Genomic DNA, 14,399 nt, shown 5'->3' on the forward strand with positions numbered 1-14,399 from the left:
GGGGATACAATTCGATCAAATAAAGGTTTTCGATGCTCCAAAGCGAAGGGAAACCAAGAAAAAGATACAAATTGTGCCTACTATCTTAACTTATGATCTATGGTTAATTTACTAACTTATTATTTTAATTTTGTGGCACTTATAGCATTACTTTTACGAGTTGACACCTTTTATAGTACAAAATAATATTGTATTTGCTTTAGGTTTTCTTTTATTAAAATGTCGTTTGAAGCAATCCAATATTTTCAGATCGATAGAAACTGGAAAAATACCGCCTGAATTTGTATAAAGTGCAACTCTGACAACTTTGCATATCGAATTTCGTTGGCTAATATATTCGCAAAGCTTATGATCTGTGAATAATTATGATAGCCTCTCAGTGGTAAAATAAGTGAAGGATCGCGGATCAGTTTCTGCGGCTCAGCAAAGCAGAAAAATGGGGATGTGGGGTTGTGGGGGGGCAGAAAACAAGGCTGTCCAAGTGAAAGTCCAACGTTCGGCCGCTTCGTTCACATCTCACTAACCTCGTGATTTATATATTTGGCCCAAACCGGCTGTCTGTTTCAAATCCCCCCCTTCGTTTTCCGATTGACTGACAGTTGGACGGGCGTCTGGATAAGGGGCGTGGCATGCGTTGCTGCATAATGAAAACGTTTGCAGACAGCCCAAAACGGCAGCTAAAAAACAAATTTGCATACTTAGGCGCAGAGGAAAGTGAAAATTGCATCAAATTTTTAGCGGGCCAAATGAGCGAAAGTGAATCGCAAAACGGAGCAGCAAAATGTTTTTTGGCCAAACAGGAAATGCATTTCAAAGCGTTCGGCAATTCGCAATGCTTGCCAAACTGATATTTGATAGTCAAATTAATTTTTTTCTCGGGCAATTATGTAACTGGATTATGATGAAAGATTATGCAAATTGCTGGCGAGGTTGCATGCTGAAATATTTTAGCTATATTTTGCCCGGGAACGAAAGCTATAATTAAATAATAAGTAAATTAATTTTGATTGAAGCTACCCAAAGTACGATTAAAGATTATGGCAGTCAATGTGGGCTATACACCTAGAAAAAATTAGGAAAAATATTCAAACAATCTTAAAAAATCAAAATAATTAATCAATTATCAGTTTTCAGTATTTATCAGTTTTTCACAAAGAAACTGTTTTATTTATTTAGTTCTTAAGCTTAAGAAGTTAGCGCCCTGTTATTCATAAATAAATGTACAAAAATATGCTCTTGATAAACTTAACTTATAATATATAACTTAACTTATAATAGCAATATAATTTAATTATCGGTACATTTTTAAGTAACTGTAACTTAAAATCATACTTCCCCATTTAGTTTATAAATTATTCACACTTCTCAAACTGTAATAACTTAATGAGAATTTTATGCAAAATATTTCGCAGACGGAGGTCAACAGCCAGAAACGGAATTAAGCAATAAATTCTTGTTTTGGCCCAGCTGAAAGCTGTAAAGAGTCGCCTGTTGGCCAGAAAACCAGCTTTTTCCCATCATCTTCCTTTTCCCGCTCCACTTCACATCCTCTTCTTTCTTTTTTGTTGCTATTTCAGCACTTACACGAATTACGCGACCTGAGAAAATTGTAATTCATAATATTCCATTCCGCCGAGCTGACTAACAAATCCTTGGGGAGCCGCATCCTTGCTCTTGCTCTGGGATCTCCTCCACCTTTGTTGTTGCTAAAAATAGCACATGCTTCAAGGTTGTCCTGTCGCGCGGAAGGGGGTGGTGGTGGGTGGTAGTTCAGTGGGCTTCCTTCTGCCACCGTTGTGGCTCCTTTAGCGTCAAACTTTTGGCCAACACAATTCCCGCAAGACAGCGACATGAGATGGAATAAGACTCAAGGAACGGTGGGTGGCGACAGGTGACCAAGGAGGCGACAAAATACCATAATGCAAAGTCAGTTTCCTGGCAGTTTCACGGAAATTTGCAAACTTTTAGTAAGTCGTTTTAGCTGGACAATGACAAAAAAGCTTCTTTTTATTTTACAACCAAAAGAAAGTGGAAATAAGCTATAATATGGACCGCAAAAACATTAAAATGCATTAAAAACTACAAAGCAAATGGGAGTAGATGCGCAAATAGCCAGTTTTTATTATTTTTAAGTTAACTAATCCATTAAAATAAGCACATTTAATCAGTATTAACTTAAATAATCGTTTCACTTCGTGCTGCTTGCAATTTCGGGTATGTTCCACTACGTCACATCACATGAACTATTCGAATTCAAAAGACGCAAAATGAAACTAATCTCGGCAAGGAGGATTTGTCAACTACCAAATCCGGATCAGTGTCACCAGTGTCTTTTCATCACGTGACTGCAAGGTAGTGGCCGATTCCCGGAATTTCTGTACTTAAATAAAATGCTGGAAAATAAAAAATTATAGTATTTCTCACTAAGTATCTTGAGTCCCTAGAAATCTCAATTTTAAAGATCTAGAAAATAAATAAATAATTTAAAAAGTTACATCTTTCTGCACCTGAAGTCTGTAATAAAAAATGGCAGACAGATGATAATTTGCAAAAAAAGCGCAGAATTTCTTGGCCAATTTTTCCTTTCTGGCGCAATCAATTTTTGGCGTAATCAAGCTGCTCCTGTTTTTCCTCCTGCTGATTTTCCTTCTTTTCCGGCGAGTGTTTGCCCTGGAAAATAATATTGAAAGTGCCAGACACACATTGAATAAATGGAGGAGCACAGATGGAGTGGGTGGAAAATGGGCGGGGGAAGTCCGCCAGTTTGCAATGCAAGTGGCATTCGCCATTTTCCCCGCGCTTTTCCGCCGCGCACTTTCACATCATTTGCATGTTATTAAGCGTTATTTAATGTGCAACTTCAGGGAGAGAGAGAGAGGGGGGAGTGGGTTGCATTTGTAAGGGCAACTATCAGCATTTGCACCCACTCTCGTTTTCCTTCTGCCCGGAGTATGCGCAATCAAAATGCAGCTTTTCCGCCCACTTTTCGGACAGCTTTTCGCTTGAATAACCGCGCTTATTAGTATTTGTGCAGGGGATTTGTGTGAAGAATTTGCGGTGTCCTTTACCAGGATGTTGAATATTCCCTCAAAAAAAAAGGGAATGGAATGGAAAAAGTTGAGTGAAGCACGACGAATTTTATGAAAGGATTTGGAAGCCGAGTTTTATTACTAGGATTACAGTTTTAGTAGCACAGTGAAAGAGTTTTTGTCCTTCATTTTGTATTTTGATTTTGAGTAATGCATAAATCCCAAATTTATATGCAATTTGACTTTATGAACCATTAGATTACTATATAATACATAATAATCTAAGAATATGAATTTTAAATTTGAAAGCCATAAATTATAGGTGAACAGCCTGTTTATCAAAGGCCACCAAATTTGCAACAATCTTGCCGCAGAAATTAGGCTAAACACAAAATAATAATAATAAGCCATAAACAAACTCACGTGCTGGCTGCTGCTGGCCCAGTGGGTTTCTGGTTCGACAAATTGCCACAAATTAAGACCAGAGTGAGTAAAAAAAAGTTTAAGGTATGGGCCAAATGCTCCCGGCAGGTGGTAAGCGAAGCGAGACTGCAACCGAAATTGCATTGCGAATGCAACCAGCAGCCGGCTAAAGACATTTTTAAATCAAATTCGATTTGGGTCTTGGCATTTGGCGATTTACTGTGTCTGCGAATCGCCCGGCTGACTCTCCACATAATTTTCCAATTGCGTAAGTCGCTGGGAAGTGACCAGGGAAATATTCAACATTTTTTGGCACCTGAAAAGTTTATGCAAAAATCGTAGGAGATTTTCTTCGCTTGCCTACATATATGCAGTTTCCACTTTTAAGTCACAAAATTAACCTATGATCTTGTATCTTCAAAGTTTTGAAATAGTTATGTCAAAAGTAGTGAGTTAAAAAGTTATTATATTTTTTTGTGTTTAAAAAACCATATTAGAATGCACTTATTTTTAATCACCCAATTAAAACCTTTGCACTGCAATATCCTTGAACACTCTGGTGTAACCACCCAATTGAATCCTTTCAGTATCCTTTCAGCACTTTGTAATTCTTGACGATCTGCTCGTGATCACGTTTGTCGCGCTACTGAAGTTCCAAGCAGTTCGAAATGTCCGTATTACCCTTGACTCCACAAAAATAAATAGCCATACATAATTGTGTTTATATATATGCACGATTTCGGACTGTACATACGATGTAATAAAATATATATAACTGATACTAAAGCAAATAAGAAATCACAAGAAAAACTCAAAATCTGCGCAAGCGGCGCATTCGGGATCCGCAAAAATATTCTTTGGCTTTTGAGAGAGCTTCGCTTTGCAATTTGCTGACTAGTCAAAAAGGGCACTTAACCCATTAGGACCAAAAAAACGGTTTATTTAATGCACATATTAAATTAAAAAACTATGATTATTGTTTATGTAAAAAAGCTATTGTATCGTTCAAATAATACCAATTCATTGAGAGCACCTTAATATTAATATATTTTGTTAAAATATATACAAAAAATAATAAGAGATATAAGATTTTAAATTAGTTTTCCGAAATATACATCATATATTAGAATATACTTTAAATGGGTTAAAGTGTACTACACAAACTACAGGGGCATTTAACAAGAAACCCACATATATATGTACATATATAATATATATATATATATAGACAAGTATGTGTAGGACCATCCATACACTTGCCCGTGAAACTTCAATGAAACTCTAGCCTTTTTTCCAAGCTGCCGGCAGCGAGCAACGAATTGCAATTCTAAGCAAAATATCAGTCATCAGAATACAGTTTGAGCAGCACTGGTCGCAGAGCAGCCGTGTGAACACACAATTGTGGGTTACATAAAGGCAGAGAAATCTTGGACTAACGCACTTCGAGCCGAAGCATTTGAATACTTTTCCCACGCCGCTGCTGCTTCCTGTGCTGCTCCGTCGCTTTGCAGCCTAGGACCAGCCAGCATATATCAAATCAAGACATTTTATGGTAACCCAAAACCCAGACATGGAATTCGCACAGGTTTGCAAGCGAAGCGTTCTCCGAATTCCCAGAACTTAAAATAAACTTTTTGTCGACTTACATTGTTCTTTATTTGAACGAAATTGCAATCCTTGAAATTGGGGAAAGATGGTAATACAAGACCCCTTAATCACTAATTAATTAATAGCTTAACATATTTACAAAGCTATCGACTAAGTACGAAAATGTATCAGGCACCCAATTAAAACATTGTCCAATTCTACATTTTGTTATGGTTTAAAGGAGCAGCTATCGAAGATGATGTTGTCGACGTGGTAGTCACCTTGGAAACGGGCCCAATGTTGACCACTCGCCGCAGGCCAGGAGTTCCAGAAGATGCTGTTGCGGTTGACGAAATGACGGAGCCACCCGGGATACGATTGCCCAGCATCTGCACGGGCAGCTGCTTGAGTCCGGTTGCCGATTTAAAGTAGATATTTCGTACAGAACCTTTGCCGTCGCCAGCAACAGTTTTGGACGCACTCGGTGCGGTATTGATCATCTGAAGGTAGCTCTTGGTGCCCACGTTGCCCGCTTGACGGATGGTGCCTTGAGCCAGAATAGAACCACTTGGCTTGATTGTCTGCACATTGACGGTTTTGGCAACCTTGGATCCTGTGGCTGGATCAACCATAATGGGACTACTGGATGCTGAGGTCGTCACGGCACCTCCGGTCTTCGGGGTGTTCACAATCCTTATAGGAACGCGAAGAGCACCAGGCGCTATATTTCCCATTGGCTTAATTGTACTCCGGTTGAGGTACACAACTTTATTCTGAGTGGCAAGTGCTCCCCCGGGCGATGAATTTAGCAATTGCTGAAGGCCTTTGTTCAGCACAATATTTCCCGGCTTGTTGACGCCAGTAATGCTGCCACTGGTAACCATGCCCGAGGGCTTATTTGCCTCCTTAATGATTTTCTGACTGATGATCAACGGGCTCTTATTGGCACTTCGAATGGGGGCTATAAAAAATGTTTAATTAAAATCTAGTATATAAACCATAACACTTAACGCACCTGGTTTAATTTCCTTGTCCGCCTGTTGCTGCTCGGGAATGTTGCCTTCGTTATCGGCAAAAACAATGGGCATATCGATAATGTTGGACAAATCCATATTCGAAGAGCCGCTGCTAGAAGCTGCAGTGGGAGAGTTGAGATTGTTGAGATGTAGCATGGTCATGCCGTTGGCGTTCTTAAAAACTGTGTACTTTTGCTGTCCCGTTGCTGTTGATGTCGATGAACCAGGTGAACCTGTTGACGTGGTTGCTGTTGCAAACTGCTGCGTTTGTCCCGAGGGCGTTTTTAAGGTGATGATCTGCTGGCCACCAACGGATGAGCATGGTAGGGTCTTTACCATGCTGCCAATGTTGGCAGTGCTGCTTGTCCCGACACTCGGTTTGTTCAGCGTGTAGTTGATGAGTTTGCTCTGTGACGGTAGCGATTTGATTTGAACGAACTGGCTGGATGGAATCATCTTAATCTTGGTGCCAGCTACGAGATTAACGGGCGGCAGTTGTTTTCCCAAAACACCGGGGGGAGTTATCACCTTTGGCAGGCTTGCTGACCCACCTGCAGTGGTTTGGGCATCTCCATAGTCCTGGGCATCATCTAGTATGAATTCAATGGATTGGTTAGGTTCTTCGCCGCTCAGTTTTGGTTTGTCGGGATGAGGTGCACCTTTTTGGCTAACAGAGCGTGCCGAGCCACCGACATTGGGAAGGGGGCGTGTTCGGGGTCTTCCAACTGGGGGGGGGTAAGAATGTTAGTTGATGAATCGGGGGAGCCAGCCAACAAGTGGCAATAGAGGAAGACCCGAGATGAATTTACCCTTTCGCTTCACAGCAAACGGATCAATGAGGCGCGGTGGCTTCGGCTTGTGGACGCGATCTTCGTTGAAGGATCAATTTTGATTGGGAACGTTATGGTTAAGTGGTTAGTGAGTTAACATGCGGGATGGATGTTATGATGATAAGGTTATGACGATCTAATGCTCTAACTTTGGAAAACTGATACTTACTGTGAGGGACAAACTTTGTTTTGGAAGGCTGACCCATTGAGTCGTCTAAACCACCGTCCATCTTTCGCTTACGCATCTGCTGAATCGCCTTGTTTGCATTTCCATCGGCCAGGATGTGAGATGACTGCTTTTGCAGTCGCTGGTAGCCCTGCTGATGCATTAAAGATGTGGGCATGCGCGGTCCAGGTGGATTGCTTAGCGTTTTGTTCACAAACTCGAAGATTTCATCCTGCAATTTATAACATAAATACAGTTTTTTCATTACAAATATTCTATTTTGAACTTACGACAACCATGTAATCAACCATCGACTGTGTAACGCCTTCTATTCGCCTCTTGCTCTTAGGCACACGCAGTGTATCATCTGCACTGCCCACTACGACCAGCGAAGATTCGGACTGCATTCGTTCGCGTAAACCTTCCATTTCCTCCTGACTTGTGCGTGCCGAATTTTGGCCGATGACAAAGAGTATCGGCGCTTTTATGTCCAACATGCGATCATCGGGGGTTCCGCGTGGCCCACGTATTGTGTTGTAAGCAAATCCCATGCAAACCACACAGGCAACGCTCTCCGATAGAGCAACCTGTAGAGCAAAGGCAGCTCCAGCATTAAATCCAACGAGTATGATGCCACGACTGGGGTTTTCTGTGCGCAATTCATTGATTTTGACTCGTGTGAGAGACACAATGGTTTCGGCCACATGGTCCAGATTCTGATTCCCAATTCTGTTGTCTAAAAAAGTGAAATGGTTAAATAAGATTATCTAGATAGCTCTGCTAGTAAACCTACTTGTATTCGGCAGCGAGATCTGAACCACCTGAGTGATAGTAGACAATGACTGGTACCACTTCTGCATGCGGTCCGAAACTGTTCCAGTGGTCGGCATGTTGGGCAGCACCACCATGATGGCGTTATGCGTGAGCTGACGAGACTTGGGCATGATATTTGGTTCCCATCGTTTTTTCATCACCGGTGCCAGCAGTTCCTGACTACTATTTATTGGTCTACCAAACAGCATCTTGTCCACTAAAGTGGGCAACTTGGTCTTCAGAGTCTGCAGAATTTCCAGATAAGAGGCCATATACGAAGGCGACAAGTGCTCCATGAGCAGAGCATGAATCCACTGCGTAATGCGTGACTCCCAAGACACGCTGGCCAGAAGTTTGCGAAACCTGGATGCGGATTTATCCGAGCTTATGCGACGATGGATAGGCTCGTGCTGGCGTTTGTCGTTGGCCAAGCGTGCCAACTGATCCTGGTCCAGAATTGAGCAGACCTTTTCGAAAACCATCTCCTGCATGGGCGTCCAATTAAATCTGTGTGATGGGAGTTGTTGAATGGTAAAGCCTTTCTATTGACTACGGTCGAGAACTTACTTATTAACGCGAGCAACCCAATCTTGCTCATCCGAATTGTTGTTCTTTACGTATTTTGCAATACGAGCGCATTCATTCATTGCCTCCTTGGCGACTACCTCATCATAGGGCGGCACATGGGCCTGCTGAATCTCTGACAGCTCCTCGTGCTGCGGCGGATATGTGTGGCAACTGGAACACTGTGGCGGATGGCGGACCAGAATGTTCCTAGCGGGCGTGAGGCCGTTGTGAACATCGCTGCGGACTTGCGTATCTCGCATATAGCTGTGCTCCATTTTCTCGCTAAAGGAGGATTCACTTGGCGCCGATATGGTACTGGACTGAAGGATAAAAGCATTAATTAGTGTTTAATATAGGCAAAACGGTACATTAGTGAGGTGAGTGATTCGGTTGAGGATCTTAGGGCGCATGCAATGCTGGTTAGTGGGTGATTTGATGCCTTTAGTTTAAACATTACACTCTCTGTTGGCGTGCACGGCGATGTAACGACCAGGGCGGGCGACTTAGCCATCGGCGGCGCCTTTGGCGGAGAACTGACTTTGATGCAACCCGACATGGAGGCAGCGCTGCCCAGGGAGCCGGCCTTTACCACATAATAAGCGGCACTGAATCCGCCCATTGGTGAATTGTTTGTTTTTGTTGCGGTTGTCGCCGCCGACGTTGCTGATGTTGTGTGTGTATGTGTGCTGTATGTCGTTCTGCCTGTTCCAACGCTAGTCAGAAATTTGCTGGGACTGTAGGTTATAATCGAGCCTCTGGCCTCTGAGGTCTGCGGCTGATTTTTGCTGGCACTTCCCGATTCCTTCATAGTTAATTTTAAATAATTAATATTGCGTTTAACTGGATACCCCCAAATTAATGTTCTTCTTCTTTTCTACGCCGTTGTCGCGATTGGATGGTAAGAAACAGCTGGTTATGACACAACGCGCTAGCCTACGGCCCAATCAAAAGTCACTCGCTATTCGCACTGTTATTAACCAATTTTACCAGCAATTCTTATTGATTTTCTGGTATTTGCTAGTACACAACTGCGAATTTTCTTTCTAGCAAAATATGGCGTGCCAAACGTGGCCTTGCCACATATGTAAGTAGATGTCAATCTGGCAACCCCGTGACTACCCCGAACCTCACGCCCCGCGCTGGCAATTGTTTTATTTCACAACAAAACGCCAACGAAACGAATATCTTCGATGTTGGACAAGTGGAGCAATTACTCCTCTATCCTGGATGTTACTTACACTCTCGCTGGGTGGGGGGGTGGTTGGCGGCATTAGCTCTATGACGCCGTCCAGTGCCTGGTCCGCGATTTTCTGTTCCTGCTCCTGGGACACATTCTGCACTAAGTTGCCGCCGCTCTGCAGAAAATCATTGAAGCAATCGAAGAACGAAGACATATTCAGATGTATCTTTGATTAAAATATAGATTATTTTTAGTTTTAACAAAAACGCGACGAAATTAAGCGTAGCGTCCGAGACCGAGTGATAGTGGCTAGTGCTGCCACCTTGTTTAGTTGTTTTTACGCGCCTGGCAACACCATTGCGTGCAGAAACAGCTGATCGCGTTTTGTTGCAGCGGGAAATTTTCTAAAATTTCCACAAATTTTTTAAATTGTATCTGAATTAGTACTCTTTGACGGCATGGACGAGCTGCAGAAGTTGGAGTACCTTTCGCTGGTCTCGAAGATCTGCACTGAGTTAGACAATCACTTGGGCATCAACGACAAGGACCTGGCCGAGTTTATCATCGATTTAGAAAACAAAAATCGCACATATGACACATTTCGCAAGGCTCTGCTGGATAATGGCGCCGAATTCCCAGACTCCCTGGTCCAGAACCTGCAGCGCATCATTAATCTTATGCGCCCCAGTAGACCTGGCGGCGCTAGCCAGGAGAAAACTGGCGGCGACAAGAAGGAAGACAAGAAATCGCAACTGTTGAAAATGTTTCCCGGCCTCGCTTTGCCCAATGACACCTACAGCAAAAAGGAGGAGAGCGATGACGAAGAGAAGGTGAAGGCGAAAACGGAGAAGCATTCCGAAATGCACAAAAAAACCGATATGAGCGATGTGGATGCAGCTATGATGGAGCTGGAAGCGCTAGCCCCTGGCGAGGGTGGCACATTGGTAAGACCACCCAAGGAAGTCAGTTCCAGGGATCGCCACAAGCGCCGAAGTAGGGATCGAGACACAAAAAGACGAAGTAGATCGCGGGAAGATAGACACTCTGATCGTTGCAGAAGCAGATCGCGTGACAAGGAACGCCGTCGTCGAAGCAGATCCCGAGATAATCGCCGCAGAAGCAGGTCTCGCGAGGATCGCGATCGTAACAGGGAGCGACGCCACAAGAGTTCCAGCTCAAGAGATCACCACGAACGCCGAAGGCGAAGCCGATCTCGTTCCACAGAACGGAGAGATAGGAGAGATCGTTCGAGGGATTGCAGTGAAAAGATGCCCCCACCATCTGCCGCCATGACCGATGATCCGGAGGCAGGCAAAATCTATTCCGGCAAGATAGCTAATATCGTACCCTTTGGTTGCTTTGTACAGCTTTTTGGACTGCGGAAACGCTGGGAAGGCTTAGTACACATCTCACAACTAAGAGCAGAAGGACGCGTGACAGATGTAACGGAGGTAGTCACTCGGAATCAGACTGTTAAAGTGAAAGTAATGTCAATAACTGGTCAAAAAGTCTCCTTGTCAATGAAAGAGGTAGACCAGGACTCTGGAAAGGATCTTAATCCACTGTCACACGCGCCAGAAGACGATGAGTCTCTACGAGATCGAAATCCAGATGGCCCCTTTAGCAGCAGCACATCGATGCTGAATCTGCAAGGCAATGGAATGGAAGGTGACGAGCACGAGTCCAGGAAACGTGTGACCAGGATCTCCAGTCCCGAGCGCTGGGAAATCAAGCAAATGATTAGTTCGGGTGTGTTGGACAGAAGTGAGATGCCTGATTTCGACGAGGAAACAGGCCTATTGCCGAAAGATGAAGACGACGAAGCCGATATCGAGATTGAGATTGTGGAAGAGGAGCCACCCTTCCTCTCCGGGCACGGTAGAGCCTTACATGATCTGTCTCCAGTCAGAATTGTAAAGAATCCCGATGGCTCACTGGCTCAAGCTGCCATGATGCAGTCGGCTTTGTCTAAGGAGCGTCGCGAGCAGAAGATGTTGCAGCGCGAACAAGAGATAGAAGCTATGCCAACGAGCCTCAATAAGAACTGGATAGACCCACTGCCGGAGGATGAGAGCCGCAGCCTGGCGGCCAACATGCGAGGAATGGCTGCTGCTCCCCCTGAAGTTCCAGAATGGAAAAAGCATGTCATTGGCGGCAAGAAATCCTCCTTCGGTAAGAAGACTGATCTGACGCTAGTGGAGCAGCGACAGTCGTTGCCCATATACAAACTGCGAGATGATCTGATCAAAGCGGTCACGGACAACCAGATCCTTATTGTTATTGGAGAAACTGGTTCGGGAAAAACCACACAGATCACCCAGTATTTGGGCGAATGTGGATTCACTGCTAGAGGAAAGATTGGCTGCACCCAACCCAGAAGAGTGGCAGCCATGTCGGTGGCCAAGCGTGTGGCGGAGGAGTACGGTTGCAGGTTAGGCCAGGAAGTTGGCTACACCATTCGTTTCGAGGATTGCACCAGTCCGGAAACCATAATTAAGTACATGACTGACGGTATGTTGCTCCGTGAGTGCCTAATGGAGGCGGAGCTAAAGAGTTATTCAGTCATTATGTTGGATGAAGCTCACGAACGGACAATCCATACGGATGTGCTCTTCGGCCTGCTCAAGACAGCCGTGCAAAAGCGACCAGAACTGAAGCTAATTGTCACATCAGCCACCTTGGATGCGGTGAAGTTCTCGCAGTACTTCTTCAAGGCGCCAATCTTCACAATTCCAGGAAGAACGTTCCCCGTGGAGGTTTTATATACTAAGGAACCAGAGACGGACTATTTGGATGCTTCTCTGATTACAGTAATGCAAATCCATTTGCGGGAGCCTCCTGGAGACATTCTGCTCTTCCTCACGGGTCAGGAAGAAATCGACACGGCTTGCGAAATTTTGTACGAGCGAATGAAGAGTTTGGGACCGGATGTCCCCGAACTAATTATCCTGCCGGTGTACTCCGCATTGCCATCCGAAATGCAGACGCGTATATTTGATCCTGCGCCCGCTGGAAGCCGAAAGGTTGTTATAGCCACCAATATTGCTGAAACTTCGCTCACAATCGATGGCATTTTCTATGTGGTAGATCCTGGTTTCGTGAAACAGAAGGTGTACAACTCGAAAACGGGCATGGACTCGCTGGTGGTCACTCCCATTTCACAAGCGGCAGCAAAGCAAAGAGCGGGAAGAGCCGGACGTACAGGCCCAGGAAAAACGTACCGTCTCTATACGGAACGTGCGTATCGAGATGAAATGCTGCCCACTCCGGTGCCGGAAATCCAGCGCACCAATCTGGCCACAACAGTTCTGCAGCTAAAGACAATGGGAATAAACGATCTGCTGCACTTTGATTTCATGGACGCCCCGCCTGTGGAATCGCTGGTAATGGCGCTCGAGCAACTTCATTCCTTATCAGCATTGGATGACGAAGGCCTGCTTACTCGGCTGGGCAGACGCATGGCGGAGTTTCCCCTCGAGCCGAATCTCTCCAAGATGCTTATAATGTCCGTCGCTCTGCAGTGCTCCGATGAGATTTTGACTATTGTTTCGATGCTCAGTGTGCAGAACGTGTTTTACAGGCCAAAGGACAAGCAGGCACTGGCGGATCAGAAAAAGGCCAAATTCAATCAGGCGGAAGGTAAGTAAATCCTTTTCCTATTCATGGAACAATTACTAACGATCGTTTCTGCACAGGTGACCATCTGACGCTGCTGGCCGTTTACAACAGTTGGAAGAACAACAAATTCTCAAATGCCTGGTGCTACGAAAACTTCGTACAGATTCGAACTCTGAAACGCAGCCAGGATGTGAGGAAGCAGCTGCTGGGAATCATGGACAGGCACAAATTGGATGTCGTATCCGCTGGGAAAAACTCTGTGCGCATTCAGAAGGCAATCTGCTCCGGATTCTTCCGCAATGCAGCGAAAAAGGATCCCCAGGAAGGATATCGTACCCTGGTCGACTCACAGGTCGTTTACATCCATCCGTCGAGTGCTCTCTTCAATCGCCAGCCAGAGTGGGTCATCTATCACGAGCTGGTGCAGACCACCAAAGAGTATATGCGTGAAGTAACAACGATCGATCCCAAATGGCTGGTGGAATTTGCTCCGTCCTTCTTCCGCTTCTCGGACCCCACGAAGCTAAGCAAATTCAAGAAGAATCAGCGCCTGGAGCCGCTGTACAATAAGTACGAGGAGCCCAATGCCTGGCGTATCTCTCGCGTTCGTCGACGTCGCAATTAATGGACTAAGCCCGTTTATGTCTGTAATTTTTTGTATTTTAAGCGCTTAAAAATATAATTTAAGTTTAAACCTCAGTAGCCCTTGCGACCTCGAAAGCGCTGTCGGTTGTCCAACTGAAAGATGGGTATATGTGATAGCTTGGGAAAAAATGGATATTTCAAGGAGACCCACCAGGGAGCGCTTGCACTCGTAGAAGGTGTTGCGGAGCACCTGACACTCAGATGGAACGTTGTTGTCCTGGAGGCACTGGCGCGGCGTCTTGCCCATTTTGCAGCAGTCGCTCTCCAGGAGGCACATCTTGAGATCCGCACGCACTCCCGCGCACGCCGTCTCATCGGCCAGCCTCTCGTTGCCCTCGTAGCGCATCATTTTCGTATGTATACAGCGGTATATTAATTTATATTTTGGATTATTTTGTGGACCAGTTACAAAACCACTGGACAGCTGTTAAACCAGCAGCCGGCTTAATGTTGGTTAACGTTCAAAGCTGCTGTCATGGGCGTGGTGCTAAATCAAAAGGGGTTATGGCAGCTTTGATTACTGTT

The 14,399-nt window shown here is 44.7% G+C and overlaps 3 protein-coding genes across 9 annotated transcripts; 1 reads left to right on the plus strand and 2 right to left on the minus strand.

Annotated features, from left to right (window-relative positions):
- Positions 1-5,083: 5,083 nt before the first annotated feature.
- Positions 5,084-9,919, minus strand: LOC6609088 (KAT8 regulatory NSL complex subunit 3). 7 transcript variants are annotated; one of them, XM_032715296.1, is made up of 8 exons: positions 8,889-9,239; positions 8,432-8,751; positions 7,845-8,371; positions 7,342-7,787; positions 7,055-7,283; positions 6,865-6,924; positions 6,055-6,780; positions 5,084-6,000 (listed from the first exon to the last, which is right to left on the minus strand). In XM_032715296.1, exons 1-8 carry the CDS (start codon positions 9,237-9,239, stop codon positions 5,258-5,260), a joined length of 3,402 nt encoding a protein of 1,133 aa, XP_032571187.1. In that variant the 3' UTR covers positions 5,084-5,257. The 7 variants fall into 7 exon arrangements, with proteins under 7 accessions (XP_032571187.1, XP_032571191.1, XP_032571188.1 ...); XM_032715299.1 differs by lacking the exon at positions 8,889-9,239 and adding an exon at positions 9,670-9,919 and having other exon boundaries at positions 5,258-6,000; XM_032715300.1 differs by lacking the exons at positions 6,865-6,924; positions 8,889-9,239 and adding an exon at positions 9,670-9,918.
- A 52-nt stretch (positions 9,920-9,971) lies between these two features.
- On the plus strand, positions 9,972-13,928 carry LOC6609090 (ATP-dependent RNA helicase DHX8). The gene is made up of 2 exons (XM_002033757.2): positions 9,972-13,250; positions 13,307-13,928. The coding sequence occupies exons 1-2, from the start codon at positions 10,070-10,072 to the stop codon at positions 13,852-13,854; spliced, it is 3,729 nt and encodes a 1,242-aa protein (XP_002033793.1). The 5' UTR covers positions 9,972-10,069; the 3' UTR covers positions 13,855-13,928.
- On the minus strand, positions 13,868-14,330 carry LOC6609091 (cytochrome c oxidase assembly factor 5). The gene is made up of 2 exons (XM_002033758.2): positions 14,026-14,330; positions 13,868-13,967 (listed from the first exon to the last, which is right to left on the minus strand). The coding sequence occupies exons 1-2, from the start codon at positions 14,221-14,223 to the stop codon at positions 13,926-13,928; spliced, it is 240 nt and encodes a 79-aa protein (XP_002033794.1). The 5' UTR covers positions 14,224-14,330; the 3' UTR covers positions 13,868-13,925.
- Between the last annotated feature and the right edge of the window lie 69 nt (positions 14,331-14,399).

This window comes from Drosophila sechellia, chromosome 2R, assembly GCF_004382195.2.
Source record: "Drosophila sechellia strain sech25 chromosome 2R, ASM438219v1, whole genome shotgun sequence".
Classification (NCBI taxonomy): Eukaryota; Metazoa; Arthropoda; class Insecta; order Diptera; family Drosophilidae; genus Drosophila; species Drosophila sechellia.